This window comes from Chanos chanos, chromosome 8 (genome assembly GCF_902362185.1).
Source record: "Chanos chanos chromosome 8, fChaCha1.1, whole genome shotgun sequence".
Classification (NCBI taxonomy): domain Eukaryota; kingdom Metazoa; phylum Chordata; class Actinopteri; order Gonorynchiformes; family Chanidae; genus Chanos; species Chanos chanos.
The window spans coordinates 25,837,800-25,860,829 of record NC_044502.1 but is presented as its reverse complement, the minus strand read 5'-3'; the positions used below and the strand labels follow the sequence as shown (position 1 = coordinate 25,860,829).

The 23,030-nt window shown below is 44.2% G+C and overlaps 1 protein-coding gene across 1 annotated transcript; it reads right to left on the bottom strand.

The window, feature by feature from the left end:
* Positions 1–142: 142 nt before the first annotated feature.
* Positions 143–14,623, bottom strand: nyap1 (neuronal tyrosine phosphorylated phosphoinositide-3-kinase adaptor 1). Its single transcript, XM_030783326.1, has 6 exons — positions 14,541–14,623; positions 9,047–9,453; positions 7,105–8,814; positions 6,611–6,841; positions 6,384–6,490; positions 143–523 (listed from the first exon to the last, which is right to left on the bottom strand). The coding sequence occupies exons 1-6, from the start codon at positions 14,606–14,608 to the stop codon at positions 143–145; spliced, it is 2,904 nt and encodes a 967-aa protein (XP_030639186.1). The 5' UTR covers positions 14,609–14,623.
* Positions 14,624–23,030: the final 8,407 nt, after the last annotated feature.

Genomic DNA, 23,030 nt, shown 5'->3' with positions numbered 1-23,030 from the left:
TTACTCTTCCCCTCTATCATCTCATCTATCATCTTTAAAGAGCACTAAATCTACTTATCTCTTTTCAACAAGGTCATTTACCCTCATTTCTCTCTCGCTTTCTGTGCGTCTCTGTGAGTGTGTGTGTGCGCCTCTCTCTTTGTCAGATGGCAGTGTCCCAGACCACAGTCTGTGGGGTCCCGGTTTTGCGTGGTTCTGGTGTTCGTCTCCAGCTGGGTAAAATGGGCATGCTGTCCTGCTTGCACAGACTTTTGTCTGGTCTCCGATGGGCCTTGATCTCCTTACACAGACAGCGTTTCCTCTCTATGACTTCCAGCAGCTTCCCGTCGCGTTGCGTGTGGGTGGCGGAGGTGGTGGAGGAGGTTCCCGCTGTGATGGGTGACTGTCCCTGCGCCAGCTGTGCCAGGTGCTGGAACTGCAGGTGCAGGTGGTGCTGTTGTAGCTGCTGCTGTAGCTGCTGCTGCTGCTGCTGGCGGGAGAGAGACGGACTACAGGGAGTCTGTGCCTGAGAGTGGGCGTGGAACTGCAGAGAGAGAGAGAGAGAGAGAGAGAGAGAGAGAATAAGTGACAGACAGTTAAAACAGAACTGGCCAAAGAATAAAAGAGAGGAGAGAGTTAAACAAAGCAAGAAAGGGAGAGCATGAAGATGTTAAAATCCAGAATGAGGAGGGTAAGAAGAAGAAGAAGAAGAAGAAGAAGAAGAAGAAGAAGAAGGAGAAGAAGGAGAAGAAGAAGGAGAAGGAGAAGGGGTAAGGAGGGCGGAAACAAATAAGGTTTGGATGTTATGGATGGATGAACAGATGAAAAAATAAAACACATGAGACCATGAGACATGAGAAACACCAGTGTGAAACCCAAATCTATCCCTGTCTAGTTAAAGGGACTGACTTAGAGTCAGTTTCAGGGATGCAGCAGTTTCATTTTGTGTGAATACTGGGACAGAGGCAAGGAGGTTGTGTGCTATTCCAAGCTTGGCCACCAGATGGCAACACTACAGCACCTCCACACCCACAGACACACTACTCCCCCCCTACAATCCACTTTCTCCTGCTGTGTAAGGGAAGGTCAAACGGGCATACCCAGACTGTCTCCGCCGCGTGCACGCACGCACGCACACACACACACGCTCACACACTCTGCCTGTGTCAGGATCTGAGGCTTTGCCAAGAGACGTGGTCGTGCTGAGAACAGAGCAGAACGCAGCGTTTTCTGCCCCTCAGAGACTCCAGACTCTCCATTGTCTCCTCTGCCTCTTCCCACCGTTATAAAGCCAACTGTTAAATACATCAGATACATAGATAATAATCCCAACACATCCAAATCCACTACTGCCGTAAAATACAGCATATACCAGGAAAAAAACAACATCTCTTAACACAGCCAGCAGATCTGAGAGATCCGATAAAAGATTCCTGTGTGCGCACAGCAATGCAAACACAAATAAAAACGGACCAATCAAAAAACAACACATTCATTTCATAGGATCATAGGCTGCTTTGTCTGACTCTGTGTACATAAACTGAACAAACATTCAAATCAAGTTCACTGCGCAGTAGCCAACATCTGCCAAGCTGTTTGCTGCTGCTCTGTTCTGTGCTGTCTCTCTCAGAGAACTCAGTGACCTCCAGAACACACCCACTCTAAGACAAAGCCCTAGCACTTCAAAGACTCAGCAGGAAGTTAGGTTATCTCTCTCTACTCACGCACAGCACTTTCATTTCTGTTATCTTTGTCGCTGTGTCAATCACCCAGCTCTATGTTACACGAGGATGATGATTTCACACACAAACACCTCCAAACAATGCATAACAAACACACCTCAGTACGACACATCACACACGCCTCTATACAATGTGTCACACACACCTCTATATGATACATCACACATACCTCTATACGATATGTAACACTCACCTCTATATGATACGTCAGACTGACCTCTATATGATACATCACACTCACCTCTATATGATACGTCAGACTCACCTCTATATGATACATCACACATATCTATATGATACGTCAGACTGACCTCTATATGATACGTCACACTCACCTCTATATGATACGTCAGACTGACCTCTATATGATACATCACACTCACCTCTATATGATACATCACACATATCTATATGATACGTCAGACTGACCTCTATATGATACATCACACTCACCTCTATATGATACATCACACATATCTATATGATACATCACACTCACCTCTATATGATACATCACACTCACCTCTATCTGATACATCACACGTATCTATATGATACGTCAGACTGACCTCTATATGATACGTCACACTCACCTCTATATGATACATCACACTCACCTCTATCTGATACATCACACATATCTATATGATACGTCAGACTGACCTCTATATGATACATCACACTCTCCTCTATCTGATACATCACACGTATCTATATGATACGTCAGACTGACCTCTATATGATACATCACACTCACCTCTATATGATACATCACACATATCTATATGATACATCAGACTGACCTCTATATGATACATCACACTCACCTCTATATGATACATCACACTCACCTCTATATGATACGTCACACACACCTCTATATGATACATCACACTGACCTCTATATGATACATCAGACTGACCTCTATATGATACATCACACTCACCTCTATATGATACGTCAGACTCACCTCTATATGATACATCACACATATCTATATGATACGTCAGACTGACCTCTATATGATACGTCACACTCACCTCTATATGATACGTCAGACTGACCTCTATATGATACATCACACTCACCTCTATATGATACATCACACATATCTATATGATACGTCAGACTGACCTCTATATGATACATCACACTCACCTCTATATGATACATCACACATATCTATATGATACATCACACTCACCTCTATATGATACATCACACTCACCTCTATCTGATACATCACACGTATCTATATGATACGTCAGACTGACCTCTATATGATACGTCACACTCACCTCTATATGATACATCACACTCACCTCTATATGATACATCACACATATCTATATGATAAGTCAGACTGACCTCTATATGATACATCACACTCACCTCTATATGATACGTCACACACACCTCTATATGATACATCACACTCACCTCTATATGATACATCACACATATCTATATGATACGTCACACTCACCTCTATATGATACATCACACTCACCTCTATATGATACATCACACTCACCTCTATATGATACATCACACATATCTATATGATACATCAGACTGACCTCTATATGATACATCACACTCACCTCTATATGATACGTCAGACTCACCTCTATATGATACATCACACATATCTATATGATACGTCAGACTGACCTCTATATGATACGTCACACTCACCTCTATATGATACGTCAGACTGACCTCTATATGATACATCACACTCACCTCTATATGATACATCACACATATCTATATGATACGTCAGACTGACCTCTATATGATACGTCACACTCACCTCTATATGATACGTCAGACTGACCTCTATATGATACATCACACTCACCTCTATATGATACATCACACATATCTATATGATACGTCAGACTGACCTCTATATGATACATCACACTCACCTCTATATGATACATCACACATATCTATATGATAAGTCAGACTGACCTCTACATGATACATCACACTCATCTCTATATGATACATCACACTGACCTCTATATGATACGTGACACACACCTCTATATGATACATCACACTCACCTCTATATGATACATCACACATATCTATATGATACATCACACTCACCTCTATATGATACGTCACACACACCTCTATATGATACATCACACTCACCTCTATATGATACATCACACATATCTATATGATACGTCACACTCACCTCTATATGATACGTCACACTCACCTCTATATGATACATCACACTCACCTCTATATGATACATCACACATATCTATATGATACATCAGACTGACCTCTATATGATACATCACACTCACCTCTATATGATACGTCAGACTCACCTCTATATGATACATCACACATATCTATATGATACGTCAGACTGACCTCTATATGATACGTCACACTCACCTCTATATGATACGTCAGACTGACCTCTGTATGATACATCACACTCACCTCTATATGATACATCACACATATCTATATGATACGTCAGACTGACCTCTATATGATACATCACACTCACCTCTATATGATACATCACACATATCTATATGATAAGTCAGACTGACCTCTACATGATACATCACACTCATCTCTATATGATACATCACACTGACCTCTATATGATACGTGACACACACCTCTATATGATACATCACACTCACCTCTATATAATACGTCACACACACCTCTATATGATACATCACACTCACCTCTATATGATACATCACACATATCTATATGATACATCACACTCACCTCTATATGATACGTCACACTCACCTCTATATGATACATCACACTCACCTCTATCTGATACATCACACATATCTATATGATACGTCAGACTGACCTCTATATGATACATCACACTCTCCTCTATCTGATACATCACACGTATCTATATGATACGTCAGACTGACCTCTATATGATACATCACACTCACCTCTATATGATACATCACACATATCTATATGATACATCACACTCACCTCTATATGATACATCACACTCACCTCTATATGATACATCACACTCACCTCTATATGATACGTCACACACACCTCTATATGATACATCACACTGACCTCTATAAGATACATCAGACTGACCTCTATATGATACATCACACTCACCTCTATATGATACGTCACACACACCTCTATATGATACATCACACTGACCTCTATATGATACATCACACTCACCTCTATATGATACATCACACTCACCTCTATATGATACGTCACACACACCTCTATATGATACATCACACTCACCTCTATATGATACATCACACATATCTATATGATACATCAGACTGACCTCTATATGATACATCACACTCACCTCTATATGATACATCACACTCACCTCTATATGATACATCACACTCACCTCTATATGATATGTCACACTCACCTCTATATGATACGTCACACTCACCTCTGTATGATACATCACACTCACCTCTATATGATACATCACACTTATATCTATGTGATGCATAACACACAGCTAGTGTCACTTGGTGACAGACAGGATGTGTCATCCACACAGGTGGTTGTGTGTGTGTGTGTGAGTGTATCAGAGAGAGGTGTGTATGAGGCAGGGGGGTAAGCCTGTACCAGACTGGTCAAAATAATTATAATCATCCAGAGCTCAGTCAAGGCGGAGTCACAGAGCAGATAATACAGATAATATCAGTAATTATGCTTACAGCAGTAATGGGAAGTAAGGGGGAATAGTACAATTCATACGGGCAGTCTGAACACAGGATCATTGAATAATAGTAGATATTTACCGTCCCAAAGTGCTGCTTTTGTGTGTTACAGCCCCAATAAGGCTGTGGAAATGTGTGTGTTCACCTGACACACTGTCTCTGTACTCACACAGTGACAATCACATACAGACGACTGTGTGGACATGAACCCCCCACCACCCCCCACCCCCTCACTGACCCAGTTATAATAACAGTAGTTATGATTTATGCATGTGTAACTAAATGACACTGTGTTTGGGGCAAGATGGAGATAATGTTGTGTGTGTGTTTGTGTGTGTGTGGCTGAAGTGCAGTGTATTGAGACAGTAACAGTCAGGGTTAGTGGTATGTATATACTGGTGAAAGGCAGCAGTGGTGTCAGGAGATGGTATTAGTATAAGGAGATGGTGTTCGTCTCAGGAGATGGTATTAGTATAAGGAGATGGTGTTCGTCTCAGGAGATGGTGTTAGTATGAGGAGATGGAGGTAGTGTCAGGAGATGGTGTTAGTATGAGGAGATGGAGGTAGTGTCAGGAGATGGTGTTAGTATGAGGAGATGGAGGTAGTGTCAGAAGATAGTGTTCGTGTGAGGAGATGGTGTTCGCGTGAGGAGATGGAGGTAGTGTCAGGAGATGGTGTTCGTGTGAGGAGATGGAGGTAGTGTCAGGAGATGGTGTTCGTGTGAGGAGATGGAGGTAGTGTCAGGAGATGGTGTTCGTGTGAGGAGATGGAGGTAGTGTCAGGAGATGGTGTTCGTGTGAGGAGATGGAGGTAGTGTCAGGAGATGGAGGTAGTGTCAGGAGATGGTGTTCGTGTGAGGAGATGGTGTTCGTGTGAGGAGATGGAGGTAGTGTCAGCAGATAGAGCTAGTGCACCTGACTCAGGGCCTCTCGGACAGGCAGGCTGCTCTGTCTCGCCACCTCTCCTCCACCTGCCTGTCGCACCCCAGAGGTGGATGAAGACCTGCCCAGTCGACCCAACTCTGTAAACACACACACACACACACACACACACTTATGTAAAGTCCTGTGTCATTGTCACAGTATATGACTCTTAAATAAGACAGTGTGTCACTGTGAATAGGCTGTGTGTGTCACTTTACCTCCATTGCGACAGGCAGGGAAAGTTTGGCAGGGTAACGGTAGCGCCCCTCGGGGGAACACTCTGAACCCCGGCGGGCCGTCTGCCCCAGCCAGGCTCTCACTGTGCCCCAGTCTGCCCCCTGGACGCACGGGGATGCCTGAGTGCCCACCACGCAGCCCTGTGCCAACCTCATCCTTCTCTTTCTTTAAGAGTGTATCAGTGCTGCCATTCCACACACGCCCATCCTCCTCTGGGAGAGAGAGAGAGAGAGAGAGAGAGGGAGAGAGAGTGAAACAGTAGTTGTAAGATGATAAAAAACAGTTGGACAGATGTAAATGTAAAACTTTATGAACACTTTTTTTTAATGAATACATTGCTCACTACTCTCAAATTTCTGTGAGTTTCACAAAAAGTCAATTCAGTTTAATCTAGTTCATTTAAACATGTCTCACTGGCATGGCAATTGCCACCAAATCTAAACAGTAAAGAAGTTGACAGCTATCCATTACTCACTCTCAGTGTCCCGCCCGCTGTGACTAAATGACAGCTTCCTGTGCATCGGCCAATAGGGAGCTTCGTCTGCGAGGCCCAGCCCACTGCTGCTGTCCCATGGTACAAATCCACCCTTACTCTGAAGAGCTTGGGCGACAGTTGAGTTTTTAACGCCGGGTTCCGGGTGCAAGGAGGGGAGTTGGGAGCCACCCCTCAGGCTGTCGTAAGCCGGGGGTCTCCGAAATCCCACGGAGGGGTATGTCCAGAGCAGGGGGCTGTCTGCAGGAGGAGGCTTATAGGCAGGCAGGCCCAGTGAGAGGCCGTGAGGAGTGTGTGAACGATGCATGTGAGGGCGAGAGTGTGGCCGCTGGGATAAGGAGGTGGAGGAAGAGGAAGTGGGTGTTGAGGAAGAGGAAGATGATGTCGGAGTGGTGCTAGAGCCACTCTGAGAGGTCTGTGTGTGAGTGTGTGTGTTGGTGCCGGTGGAGATGGGCATTTCAGACTGGCTGGAGGACGGCGTGCTTACATCCCTCTCTCGCTCTCGTTCTCGTTCTCTTTCTCTCTCTCTCTCTCGCTCTCTCTCTGCTTTGTCAGACTTGAGCAGGAAGCTCACGCTCTTGCCCTCTTTGCCCTGGGTCTGAGTTTGGGTGGAGGTTTTGGCGTTGGCCTCTTTTTCGGGCTTGCGGTAGTGGTGATAGTGTGAAGGTCGGTGATGTGGGTGGTGGTGATGATGATGGTGCGAATAAGGGGAGGATGATTTAGAGGATGGAGGCAAAGGAGTGGAGTGACTCCTGGCTCTTAATCCAGGTGCTGGCCCCAGCTGTCCCTCCCTTCTCTCCTTCTCCTTCTCTTGGGAGCCTCCCCCTCCACCTGCAGACGACTCCTTAGAGCCAGTCATGGAAGCGGAGGAGGAGGTGGTGGAGGTGGTACTGGTAGCAGAAGTCGAGGAGGTCTGATTGCTGATGGTGCCCAGTTTGGCTGAGGTCTTGTGTTGGACCCCCACTCCGCTGGAGGCTGCAGCAGGCTGGGGGAAGGCCAGGAGTGGGGGCTTGTGTTGGAGCAGATTGGGGAAGGGAGCTGGGATCTTACTGCTGGACTCAGACTCCAATTTAGCTCCAGGGAGGAGGAATGGAGTCGGAGCACGAGGTGGGTGGGGACTGGAGGAGAGCGGCTGAGGGATCGGGGTAGAGGAGGCTGAGGAGGAGGGGAGAGGCGAGGAGTGAGAGATAGAGATGGCAGTTTTGGGTTTGGAGGAGCAGGACGGAGAAGAGGAGGAAGGGCGTGGGAGAGGGGAGGAGGCGGAAGGAGACGGGGAAGTGACGGAGGAGGAGTGAAAGGCTTTGGCAGATTTGAGACGGTCCTGTTTCAGTGGCAGTCGTCGGTGGGCGTCGCGGTCCTCAAGTAACGGGTATTTCATCTCTTCGTAAATGGCCTCACCCTGGTCAGAGTCTGAGTCAGGGGTGGTGGCTGACGGAGTGACGGGGTGGGGTGTGGGGGCACTGGGCGTCTCCCGAGTAAAAACCTGGCCCACCATCTCGATGTACACTGGCTCATCATCGCCCTCCTCCCCCTGAGGGGCAGGCTCAGAGCTCTGGAAGGGTGAGGGCGTGGCTGGGGGCGGGACCCGGGGCGGGGGAGGGTCAAAAGACAGCTGCGTGCTTGGACTGCGTTTGGGCTTTAGAGGAGGAACCTTCCTCCCCGACATATCACCTGAATCAGACTTTTTCATTGCTATAGAGAGTCAGAGGGAGAGAGAGAGAGAGAGAGAGAAGGAAAGAACAAAAGGTAGAAATACAGCATTGGATGAGGAAAAAAGGGGAGAAAACAAGGGAGAGACAAAAGGCTGATAGATCATATGGTAACATCATTACAGTCATTATAGTCAATCGTTATTATAAATGGTATAAGATAGAGAGAAATGGATATCTGGACATTTTATATACAGTGTTTCCAGCCTCCTTACCATTCTTCTTCTCGGCGTGTTTGCTGGGTGGGTGCTGAGTTGGCGGAGGCGGTGGCGGAGTGTCCGGGGGGGCGTGGATGCTCCTGGGTGGGTGTTCCTGTTGGGCGTTGGAGCTGAGCTTAGTGCTGGGGTGGCGTTTGGGTTTGGCAGGGGGGCAGCGACTGGAAGCGTGGGGAGGATTCTGGGGGTCGGAGTCTGGGTAGTCTCCGTTCTCCAGACTTCCACCCTCCCCGGTGCCCACGGCGTGGCAGGACTGGGAACGCGGAGCCATGGCCGTAGCACATGAGTGCGGAGAGAGGTCCTGCGACACGGGCATGGTCATAAAACCCATCCGGAAATGCCGCCGAAATGATGCCAAGTCACGAACTTTCCCAACCGTGGCTGAGGATGTGTCCTTATGACTGGAGCTGACAGAGAGAGAGACAGAGAGTAGGGAGAGATGGAGAGAGAGAAAGAGAGAGATGGGAGAGAGAGAGAGGAGGAGCAGAGAGAAGATGAGAGATGAATAGGGAGATATTCTTTCATGAAAGAAAAAGATTCAGGTTCCCTGATGTATTTGTCTGGGACTGCATTACTCATCTTTTTTTTCATCTCTCTTCTGTGTTGGATTTTGTCTCAAATATGGATCTTTAAATAGCTCACAGTTCATTTACTCTTTCCTTCTTCATAGCCCCAAACCCCTCCATTGTTCATTTCCTGAATAAAAGTATAAACACACTCGCACACGCACGCGTGCGCACACACACACACACACACATGTGTATGGTGGGCACAGTTGAAGAGAGGGATGAGAGAGGAGAGGAGGCAGCTGTGCATGCCAACCATCTCTGCCCTCACCTCCCCCGCTCCCCACTGACCACTCACTTTCTTTTCTTTCTTTCTGTTCTTTTCATTCTCACAAAAACCCACCCTCGTCTTTGTCCTCATATGCCCTCTTCATGTTACCCCTCCTTTCTCCTCAGCATTTTTAAAAAATCTCTCCTGCTCTCTCTCTCTCTCTCTCTCACATACACACACACACACACGCACACGCACATGCACACACACACACACACTTATAAAACCTAACCTTCTCCTAGCACAAATAAAAGACAAACATGCTGGCTGTGTCTCTTCCTTTACTCAGATCTGTGCTTCTTGTCTTTTCCTCCTTCATATTCTCTCCATTTTTCTCACTCTACTGCACTTGTGCCCCTGCAAGCGCATCTGTTTCCTGTTTCCATGGCAACTAGCCTGCCGTTTGTTGTTTGTTGATTTGTCTCTAAACACATATCGCAAAAACAAACGTATATTCACACTCACACACACACACATACACAGGTACACATCCTCACATGCAGGAATTAGCATGCACACACATACACGCACACACACACACGTACAAACTGCCTGTCTCATTAAGGTGTGGCACCACAGACTACAGTGTGTTGTCAGGGGAGTACAGAAGTCTTCTTCATTACTGTTGCACACACACACACACACATGCACAGTGTCTGGAACATTTATGTGTAACATCTTGATTCTTTAATTACATACAGTGGTCCTCACATGGAAACAGAGATGTGTACACATGCACACACACACAGTCACACACACAAACACTCATATAAACACACACGCGCGCAGAGATCCTCCCACACACATAAATTAGCTAGCATTCCAGAACAATAAATTAGAGAATAATTAAAATTATGACGTGGATTAGTCCCTGCTGGCCGGTGACTGTGATCTCAGTGACTGGTCTTCAGAAGATACCAATGTTCTCATCCCATATTCATCTGACAAAAACATCCATACACACCAAGCATTTTCCCCTCACAAGAGATACTCATCTCATCACCCTACTGACAACAGCATCAGCAATTTTCACAGGCAAATGGAATCCCTCTAATGAACGTCTCTCTCTCTCTCTCTCTCTCTCTCTCTCTCTCTATCTCCTCCTGCCTTCCCTCCCTCTTTCTTTCAGTGAAAAAAAAAACAATAACCCCATGCTTGTGTGAAGTCTTCTCCTTTTGTTTATCCCCTCATTAAGATCCCAGACTCTGCCTGTCTGCCCTGTGTGAAGGTCAGAGCACCAAGGCCCAGATGGAGTAGGCACATCAGAGAAGGGCGACGGGCGGAGGCAGGGAGACAGTACAGGCGTCTGGCCTGGAGCCTCTGTAGAGACACTGGGCTGTCGTGAGGGGGGCAAAAGGTGGCTCAGGAGCAGTCTGTCCCCATAGAACATTGCTGAACAAGTCTCTCAGCTGAGCTCTAACAGCTGTAGGATCAAAAACCACATCTAAACCTAAACACACTTCCCTACCATTCTGTCCTATGGGAGCTGAAAGAACTAAATGGGTGGGTTTTAAAAAGAGTGACGGCTCAGTCTACCCTATGAGTGACCAGACAGGCTTTCAAATAACGCTCTGATTTGTTTATATTATCAGAATACACACGTGCTCGCGCGCACACACACACACACACACACACACACACACACACACACACGAAGGGCGTGTGTAAGCGTTTTCATTTATATCCTTTTCTGTCACTACTACAAATTCATATCAAAACATGGGACGTGAGATTACACTCTATGAAATTTATCTTCTTTATAAATTATTATATAGTAAAAGTGTGCCCGTTATTTATTGTTTTGATTAGAGAATTGCTTCTTTGATGAGAAAAAAGTTATATTTCTCTACAGTGGAATATGGTTTTTGATATGATATTATAGACACTGTAACTACAGTCAACTACAGATATTTTGTGGATGTTTTGTATTGTTTTTGCATGAGGGAGCTTTAACTGAAAGCCAGCAGTGTTAGTGCAATAAAACTGCAGTGATTTAAATTCATAAGTGACAGAACAGAGTGTGGTGTGTCGGAGACTGTGTGAGATGGAAAAACAGCTGGAAGCAGCGGAAGAGATGAAGAGATGACGAGATGAATGAGTGGATGAATGAGAGAGCTCTGAATACACCAGCAAGCCTGAGGAAGATGGAGGGATTGAAAGAAAGAGTGGGAGGCAGAGAGAGAGAGGGAATGGACTGTTTCCTGCCTAGAGAAGTTGTGTGGGAGAAATGTGTGTGTGTGTGTGTGTGTGAGAGAGAGAGAGAGAGACAGAGAGAACAAGCCAAGGGTACTGAGTTTGTTTAGTGTGAGCGCCTGTATATGTTTGTGTGTGCTTACACGTGTGTGTGTTTGTGCATGCGTGTGTGCATGTGTGTGTGTGTGTGTGTGTGTGTATGTGTGTGAGAGAGAGAGAGAGAGAGAGAGAGAGAGAGAGAGAGCGAGAGAGAGAGAAATTGTTGTGCTGCCAAAGGCTCATCAAAGAGCTCATTTATTGCATGTGTGTGATCCCATAGTGCATGTCGGATCTGCGTGCATGTGTGTGCGTGCATGTGCGTGTGAGTGTGCTGTAGTAAGGGTCACGATGTGACGTCTCTTTGTGCTGTTATGTGTATAGATACACAATATGTCAATGAAAAGGTTTAAACTGGAGTAAAGGGAGGCAGTAAATGTGCTAAAGGGAAACAATGAAGACGGTAGAGGAAAGATAAAAAGACAAAGGGGACAGTGCAGAACAAAGGATGGACAGAAATGGGGAAGACAAGAGAGGGTTAAATGAGAAAAGAAATGGAATGCAAATGACAGATACATTCCCGCTGAGAGAGGACGTACATACACACACATACACGCACATATGCACACGCACACGCACACACATGAACATGCACACGCAAGTGCACATGAGCCTGTATACACATGCACATGCAAACACATGCACAAGGACATGCACGCGCACACTCATATACACACATAAATCAGCAAAACAAATAGAGAGAGAAAAGATCTGTGACCTGTAGTACTGAGAAAGTGTGGCGCTCTGGTGTTTCTGTAGAACAACACACCACACCACACACACACACACCAGTGTCTCCTGTCTCATGGCATTACCAGTGTATGAGTGTGTGTGTGTGTGTGTACGCGTGTGTGTTTGTATGTGCATGTGTGTGTGTGGTGTGTTGTTCTACAGAAACACCAGAGCGCCACACTTTCTCAGTACTACAGGTCACAGATCTTTTCTCTCTCTATTTGTTTCGCTGATTTAATCTCTCTCTCCCTCCCTCTTTCCTTCTCTCTCTCTCTCTCCCTCCCCCTCTCTCTCTCCCTCTTTCTCTCTCTCTCTCTCTCTCTCTCTCTCTCAGATGTGTGGGGGCTAAGATTTGTAGGTTGCATATAAAATATGGAAGATGTCATTTTTTGGGGTTTAGAATTATGACTCGGGTGAACTTGGTCACATCATCTCATTTCCTGCTTCCCCTGTCATATCTCCACTTCCTCCTCTCTCTCAGTACCTCTCTCTCAGAAACTCTCTCAGTACCTCTCAGTACCTCTCTCTCAGAACCTCTCTCTCAGTACCTCTCTCTCAGTACCTCTCTCTCAGAACCTCTCTCTCAGAACCTCTCTCTCAGAACCTCTCTTTCAGTACCTCTCTCTCAGAACCTCTCTTTCAGTACCTCTCTCTCAGTACCTCTCTCTCAGAACCTCTCTCTCAGAACCTCTCTCTCAGTACTTCTCTCTCAGTACCTCTCTCTCAGTACCTCTCTCTCAGAACCTCTCTCTCAGAACCTCTCTTTCAGTACCTCTCTCTCAGTACCTCTCTCTCAGAACCTCTCTCTCAGAACCTCTCTTTCAGTACCTCTCTCTCAGTACCTCTCTCTCAGAACCTCTCTCTCAGAACCTCTCTTTCAGTACCTCTCTCTCAGTACCTCTCTCTCAGTACCTCTCTCTCAGTATCTCTCAGAACCTCTCTCTCAGAACCTCTCTCTCAGTACCTCTCCCTCAGTACCTCTCTCTCAGAACCTCTCAGTACCTCTCTCTCAGTACCTCTCTCTCAGAACCTCTCTCTCAGAACCTCTCTCTCAGTACCTCTTGAAAAAGCAAAGCCTTCATTAATCTCCACCTCCACTCTCCTTGGCTTAAAAACCCAACTCATTATCCTCTTTTCTCTCCCTCCCTCCATCTCTTCTTATTCCTGCTACTTCCCCTTCCTTCTTTTTTACTCTCCCATTGTTCCCTCCTTCTGTCAACCCTACAACTTTCTCTTTCTCTCTCTCTGTCTGTGTCTCTCTCTGTATGTCTCGCTCTCTGTCTCTCCCTTCTCTCTTGGTCTCTCCAATTCAAATAGCTTTCGTGGCAGAGAGTACAATGGAAAATAAAAAACGCAAATATCTTCTCATGTAATGAGTCTCATCAACTATCCTAATCCTACAACAACACCTCAGCTACAATACAACAACACCTAAACTATAATACAGCAACACCTCAACAACAACTCAACACCACCTCAACTACAATACAACACCTCAGCTACAATACAACCCCTCAACTACAATACAGCAACACCTAAACTACAGCATATTACCATTCTTACCACTACTATTGATAACAGTAATACAATTCTTTATTTTTTTTCTTTCTTTCTTTTTTCTTTCTTTCTGCTTCACCTCTTTTTACTGCCCTCCTGGTCTCCATGTCTCCAGTCCATTCGGCTCTTGCGATACAGCAGGTTCATGTCACCCCTGGGATGCTCCTCCTCACAGCCAATCACAGCGCAGTGCAGCCGCTGACCACGCCTCTCTATGTCACGCAAGAAATGCTCCACCGCCACATCCTGGGCGGAGCCAGAGCTCATGGTATAGAAGACCAATGAGAAGCACGAGGGGAGGGGTTTCACCGTTCAGCACCGTCCAAATCACCTGTGTGTGAAAAAGAAGGGAATTCTTAGAACCTGAGGTTTAGGAAACCATTCTCTCCCGGTTTTAAAGAGAGGGAGAGACATCTGACTCTGTGTCCTGTTCTTTTGCAACGGCCATTATGAATATAATAGTGTTTCATTTTCAGGACAAAGCACTTGAGGTTTTTCTTGAGAGACCTTGATTGTACTGAACACACTGTTCCCTTTACATAACACCTGACTGAAACAGTTTAAATGCAACAAAATGACCAAAACGCATATAATGAAGATTATCAGACCAATGTATCCCTCCAGTCTTTCTCTGTGTATCTCCAAGGATAGAGAGAAAGAAGAGAAAAGAGATGTGTGAATCACAAAAAAACCCACTCGAGAAATGAAAGTGATAGAGTTTAGTCCAGCTTTGCAAAGCTGTCATTTGGCTGTTGTTACTGTAGACTGTATGTTTCTTTGGTTAGTGACATCAGCTATGCTTTTTTTGGGTATCACTGTAGGTCAAGATATTCTGATGTCATTACTGGTTCTATGTCAACTGCTAATTCAAAAACCAGCAAAGTGACCAAAACTCTGCAAATCTCTCATATGTTTCACTCTGAGGGCCAAGTGTGTGTGACACGGGGGTTTTGGCTTCAAATCCCTGTTAATACACTGTTAATGTGCCTTCAGTTAGAACAACAAAGCAAAGAGAGGCCAAAAGAAAAAAAATGAATGAGGCACACACATGCAAAGTAAAAACACACAAGACGAACAAATCAAGTCTCCTCGGCACTGACACTGCTCTCCAATACGAGGCAGAAGCAGACAAATGAATCCCAACACAAGTGTCCGTACATCCAGGCCGCACTTCATGTCAGGGTTCCCTTACCCCTCAGCAGAGAAAAACGAGCATGTTCTCTCTCTCTCTCTGAGTTAATATCTGAGTAAGCATGAGAAGCTGTGGCCTGAGGCCCTGCGAGGCTGTCCTCACAGTGCCTGTCGATGCACACAGGCCCCTAAAGCTCTGATGCACTGAGTCACATGCGGGGCAATGCAGGCGTTCTGAACGGACTCCTCAGCAGGAGCTGGAGCTTGTTGTGGGGCAGATATTCCACAGCCACTCAGAGTTTTTGAGAGCGAGCGAGCGAGCGTGCTGATTGGCCAAGGAAGACACAGCTGTCAGCTGCTGTGCTTTTCCAGTGTTTTTCCAATACAGTATCTCTGATTTCTTCATACTGGCACAAAAAAAGGGGGGGGGGGAGGAAAGAGAGAGAGAGAGAGGGAGACATAGGAGAGGAAAAGTGACGAGCGATGATGATGCCTGTACTCTGCTTTAAATGTGCTTCTGAACACAAACACACACGCGTGCGCATGCACACACAAATATGACACAAATATGATTATCAGCCCATCTTTCAAACATTGATGTATTACACAGAAAGGAGTATCAACTCCACATACACGCGCACACACACACACACATCTGATGATCATCTTTTACACTGTTACTGTAATACAACACAGACATACACATTTATGAACATGCAAGTGCACACACACACACACACACACACATTTGCACACATATGCACTCACTACCACATGGTCCAACAATCTACACACATCCACGCATGCATAAACAAATAAACATGAGGACTTAATGCCTTCTGCACACCACTCAAACTGTGCTTCTTTCTTCCTCTGTCTCTCTCTCTCTCTCTCTCTCTCACACACACACACTAACAGTTGTAATCAGTTCAGAGTATGCCCATGTGATCTTGATTTTCTCCCGCTTCTGTTGGAAAAGATCTATGAATGAAAAATAAATGAATTTACTTAATTACTCATAAAACTCTCCTAACAGTCAAAACATAAAAACTGGGTCACACCACGGAGGCGAGAGTCAAACGTGTAGTTAACGCAGAAAAAGCACACAGTCATACTACAGTACAGCAACCATTCTGCTTCTCCTGCCTGATTACTCATACACAAACACATAAAGTCAGCATCTAGCCTTCACTTGTCACCTTTCCAGCCAACCAGGGATGTCGTTTATATACCTGCCATTCCACAAAGTCTTAAGTAACACTTAGGTGTGATGTCAAGTGATTCTGTACGGAGTTTTTCACACCTGTTTTGACTTGTTACCCCTCTGTACATGTTAACTTCCTTTCAGTTCCACAGTTGTGGGTTGCCATGTCTGTAGTGGAATCGTGTGAAGCTAAACATCTCCATAGAGACACACTGAGAGACTGCTTTTGGTTGTAGATGTCTGTCTGTAGTGGAATCGTATGAAGCTAAACGTCTCCAAAGAGACATAATGAAAGACTGGTTTAGGTTGCAGGTGTCTGGGTGTAGTGGTCAGGACTTAACTGAGAGTAGCTAGTTTCGGACTGATGTTGTGGAGATGTTTTGATGCTGTTCAGCCATTGTATGGACATTTGGAGAAATTTGGACATTTGCAGACATTCCCTAGTTTGGTTTGACTTTGAGAAGGGATGTTGTAGGTGATTGATTACTAATCCTGCTGTCTGTGCAGAGGAAGCCAGAAATCCGCTAGTGTGGCTTTAATTAGATAACACATCTATACTCAACACACACACACACACACACCAGACAGGCTTTTATTAATGGGAGCTTAAGATTCAGGGTTCCGATCCAGCGGTGGAAAAGACAGCTCTGCAATTGTCACATTACAGCTGTGGGGAAGTGTGTAATTACACCGGCTGAGGGGACAAACACACACACACACATACACACACACACACACCCACACACACACACACTACACAAAACAGTCAGTCATAAACATACACACACAGGCACAGTCACACAGAAACATGTTTCAGTTTATAGGAGTGCTTCATGAGTGCAGTCTGTTTGTTTACACACAGGTATTATACATGGAGATATATGCAGAGCATTCCCACACATTTACACACTCTCTCCAGGCTATTTAAACACACACAGACACACACACACACACACAAACATATACACACACACACACACACACACACACAGAGCTTTTAAGAGAGCTTAGTGAAATAGGATAAAAGTGCATTGTGATGGTAAGATGCAGCTCATTAGAGTGAATATGACTACAATACCACATGATTCAGACTGCATATGGACTATGATTCACGTGTGTGTGGCATACTGCAGCCCAATTATTCACACACATGTGTACACACACTTGAGTGAACATACATACTGTACACATGCATAGTATACTAACACATAGCCATATACTCAGAAATAGGCTACATATGAAACCACACACAAGCCTATATCTACACACACACACAAACACATACAATCACACGGACACACACACAGACACACACGGAAACACACATGTGGACTTTAATACAGCATGACTAATTTAATAATGTTAATCTGGTTAAACTTCAGTATTGTTACAAGATTCTGTAGATTTCACAGAGGGGTTTTTGTGTTTCTAAAGATTTGTGTACGTTTGTGTGTTAGAGAGTGAGAGAGAGAGAGAGCGAGAGAGAGAGAGAGAACTCATTTACTATGCCTATCCCTTTAACCCCATCCTGTCATCTTTTCATTTTGCCCCTGCCAGTCGCCGTGACGACAGGTTTCCTGTCACCGTGGTGACTTCTCTGCTGTCACTCAAGATTTGTAGTTCAGTTTAGCAGAAATCAACAGAATGGAAGAGAGAGGAATGGAGGGAGAGTAGGATGGAAAGCGAAAAGCTGAGGCAGTTAGAGGTGGAACAGGAGGAGATGAGGAGGTGTCAGACAGAAAGGGTTAAAGACACATGGTCCCTGTTTGCACCCTGTATTAAGATCCGTTTTTGGTGATCTGATCACAAGTGGACAGCTCACAGTACGTCCGTTTACACCTGGCTTTAGAATCCATGTCTTGAGTAACCACTCGAGATCAGATCTCACCTCCAAGCTCTATATGCAAATAAGCGCGTAAATCATTTTCCAACACATTTCCCCCTTTCATTGAATTTCAGTTTTGCTTTTTTGATTGAGATAGTGCTTATGAGATGTGAGATGTCAGACAAATTTGGTTATGATTGATCGCTGTTTTGGGACATTAAGGCACATTAAGCTGTTTCCTTATAATGGGTATCAATGGAGAACAAAACGCTTAATGTGAGATAACGACCATACTTTTCGATTGTGATTTCTGACAGGAGGAGGTGTTTCTGACAAGAGATGTCCAAGAGAAATTTGGTGATCATTGATCGCAGTTTTGGAACATTAAGCCACATTAAGCATTTTCACGTTAAACGCTGTTGTTTTTAATCGGTGAGAGGCATCAATGCACCTCCCCTGCCTAGTCTGTCGGAAATTAAAAGAAGAAGAAGAGGAAATCAAAACAATATCCATTTTGCCTGTTGTTGTTGTCGCCTGTTGTCGCCGAGCGGATGTGTACATAGACGAATGAGTTTGTATTTCCACGTAAGCAGAGGACGTCAGTTGAGTAGGCGGTCGTTCAATATGGTCGAGTTTGCATTCGCGTTTACACTGCTATAAGAATGCGGTCATACGCGGTCCAGACCACCTCTGAATGTGGTCTGAGTGATCGCATCTCGATGCGACCTCAATGCGCTTTGGATGCGTTTACACCTGTACTTTTGAGCTGTCCACTTGTGATCGGATCACCAAAATTGGCTCTTAATGCAAGGTGTAAACAGGGCCCATGGAGAGAGGAGAGAATGGCTGGCCTTAGGGAGTAACCTGAACATCTGATAAACAGGAGGACACAAGAAAGCGGAAATGGGAACATGAGAAACATTGCGAGAAGGAAATGTACAAATGTAATGTAATGTAACATAAGTTAATGTTCAAACAGATTACAAACCAACACAGAGAAATGTAGAGCAGCTAAATGATAAATTGGAATGAGGAGAGAGAGAGAGAGAAACATGCTTTCACATCCCTCCTTCAAAAACCTCTCTCTCACACACACAACTCAGATATATACATACACATAGCTACATATTCACCGTGATGGACTTAAATCACTGAGTGTTTGGCACTTGATTATAAAACACTTTTGTACTTCCAGCCATTGTCACTTGGCAAGACACAGGGTCTATGGCAATAATAAACAAATAAAAACGCAATCTGGACCTTCAGTAGCACCCACACTGCTTCTGTACTAAACACACAGTTTAGACCTTTACTAGTGATCGTGCTATTAAAATGCTACACACACAACCTAGACATTTACTAGCGGTCATGTCATTGATATACTAAACAACAGTAGTCACTATTAGTAGTAGTCACTTTACTAGTAGTCACACTATTAAAATGCTAAACATATAGCTCCATTGTCTTGCGAACACAGCTAGCCAAGTTCACATTGTCAGCTATGGCACAGAATTCTGCAAGAACTAGAACAGCGTTGCTAGCAAAGTCTGTCACTAGTTATCTAGCCATGAAAACTGCTGTTACTTTTTTGTATTAATGTTGAGGTTCACACTGATATTGTTGTCTTTTCATGCTAAATTTCAAAGCTTTTTTCCTTTCTTTTTTAAAAACCTTTCCTGCCAGGGTTTTAGAATCTGTAATGATGACACCTTGCTGTAGAAACATATTGTAGTTGTACAACAGACATCTTGTTTAGTTTCACAATTTTAGTGAACAAAGAAAAAATCCTTCATCCCTTGATTATGTGCCCTCATCTGTTAGACAGGTTTCAGCGAACTCAAAATACAAACTGGAAGGAGAATGGAAAAGGGTATTTTGGAGTCTCCAATCCTTATGTAATACTTTGAAGTGACTGATTGGATTAGTCTGAACCCCTTAACTATCAACAGAATGTGTTAGGGTGTGGATGAATAATAGTTATATCTGTCTATCAGGAGTCTAGCTGTAAGTGATGAAAGTTTGCTATAATATGGAAAAAAGAAAAAGAAATTTGTCTTCGAAGTCTACAGTTTGTCATCTGCACAGATCCTACAATATTAAACTTCCGGTAATGGGAAAGTCTATGGTTTTACTCATTTAAGGAAATGAATTTGGGAAAATGATTGAATCACAGAAACCCCATCTGACAGAAGGCAATGTGCCAGAAATGTTTTTCATCTTGGTAGCATCTCATATAAAAAAGGAATCATCATGTCCTATAAAACTAGCATGTTTGTGTGCGTGTGTGTTGCTTTTAACTTCAGAGTCTGTGTATCATTGTAATTTTAGTTCAGTAAACCCAGTTCATTCATCGGTCTGCTCTCAGTCTGGGCCTGTCCACCTCAGCGTCAAGATCTGGCTACTGCAGGCCAGTAGACCGCAAGTCTCCGTGATCAAACTATTCATTCAAACTGTTCGTTTGTCTCACTCACTCACCAATTCATTTCTCATCGCCGCACTCATTTAAGGAAAGAACCAGAACATCCATGACACATAACTTCATGTCCAGGAACTGGTTGATAGTGGCCAGTAAGTAGTATGTGTGTGCAGGATTAGTTCAGTGATTTTGGTCACTGATTTTTCCTTATCACCAGCTAATCCTTGTCTGAAACGTGTAATAAAGTTTTTCATTGAGTTCTGATTGGATAGGTTGGATCCCTGAGAGGTAGAAAGGGTTTCATATAAAGAACCAGACACCAGATTCCACTGACAGTGCAAGAAAGTCACACATTCCTGGAACAAAATGAAGATGAAAAATGTTGGTTCTCCCAAAGCAAGCTCAGCCATGAAACTTGCACCACAGCCAGGGAAATCTACAGTTTACAGAGAGCACGGCTCCTTCACTGACAGAACTGGAAAACTAATCCCATCTTAAGTCACAGTATCGGGCGGTAGTTTGTCCTTGGTAAAGGATGGGTGACTGGCGGCCAACAAGCACACTCAATAGAATCTAGGCCACGATAACACTGTTTATTCTTAATTAGGGCATCTTCACGCAATTCTGTTACCAAAGCAGGTGGCCCACCAGACACACACACACACACACACACGCACACATACACAGACACACATGCACACGTGTGTGTTCCCCTCCCCTTCCATGGCCATTATTTTAAGTCAGGTTAACAACTGTGGACTTTCAGAATTAAACTGAGTAAAAAAGGAATTTTTGTCCATTTTGGTTTAAAAATCAAAGACTTTAATCATTTTGATCCAACTGCTATCATGAATGTTTGTAAATGTGAACTTGAACATAATAATATACAGCATTTAATGATAAATACAAGAATTAGAGTTTAATATGGTTATACCTATTAAACTGTCCTAATAGGTATAACCCATTCCTCCTATAAGACTGAGCTATAAAAAGCTAAAACTGGTGCAGATGTCATGTGATACACAGAACATCATCCCTTCTGCTCATAACAGAAACGTTACCAAAACCCTTAGGCAACGCTACTGTAGCATTTCTCCCTCTCCTATAGCCCATTTCTCTTGACAAATGGTTATGAACATAAAGCTTGAGAAAAGAGTGTGTGAGGATGTCAGTGTGATATATGGCTATAGAGAGTGGCCCCAAAGGGACTATAGATAGGATTACTGCCAACTATTGGGTTTTTCCCAGCAAAACAAATAGATACATATGAAAGAGACCAGAGATACGAGCTGTTCAATAATGCAAGGTTTGTGAAAAGTAGAATAAAGAGGGAAAGCTCAGGCCTTTACTGTATTTAGGTGTACTGTCACTGGATGACTTGATAGGGATGAAAATTAATGAGAACATACAGGGGAAAAAGCCTTTAAAATGGAAGCAGCTAACTTGGAATGACAGAGTGAGTTATCACATGTGCAGCGGTAACATATGCAGACTGACGACGTTGGAGTGAAACCGTAGGGCCTGTGTGTGTATGTCATACATCAGCGATAAAGAAAGAGAGTGAGAGAGAGAGAGAGAGAGAGAATGAATAAGGTAAGTTTAGCCAGTTAGCCAGAATTTAGCTTTAATGATACCCTTCTCAGCTCCAGCGCTTTCCTGTTAATTCAGCAAGGAGCTTAACGTTCTGCCGCTGACACAAATACCCTACATAACCCTTCATCTTCCCTCTCCTCCTCCTCTCCTTTACTCTCCTCAGCACCCTCCCTGTCTCTCTCTCTCTCTCTCACACACACACACATACAAACTCATTCAAAACCAAGGTAATGATCCAAGAGCCAGTAGCCCTGATACATTTCTGTAGAGATGCACCATCACAGACATAAATATTCAATGTTCTGGAATCTATGTTCACACACACACACACACACACAAGCTGTGCTCTAACTGCTCCTTTGTGCCACATACTAAAAACTCAGTAACTAATGAATCTTTT

Bases quoted from the DNA above. Each gene is read 5' to 3' on its own strand.
- nyap1 (XM_030783326.1), bottom strand. From the start codon at position 14,608: ATGAACCTGCTGTATCGCAAGAGCCGAATGGACTGGAGACATGGAGAC. The intron at 8,815-9,046 runs GTAAGGAGGCTG...GACTCTCTATAG, and splicing joins ACACGCCGAGAAGAAGAATG to CAATGAAAAAGTCTGATTCA. The intron at 6,491-6,610 runs GTAAAGTGACAC...GTGTGTTTACAG, and splicing joins CCCTGCCTGTCGCAATGGAG to AGTTGGGTCGACTGGGCAGG.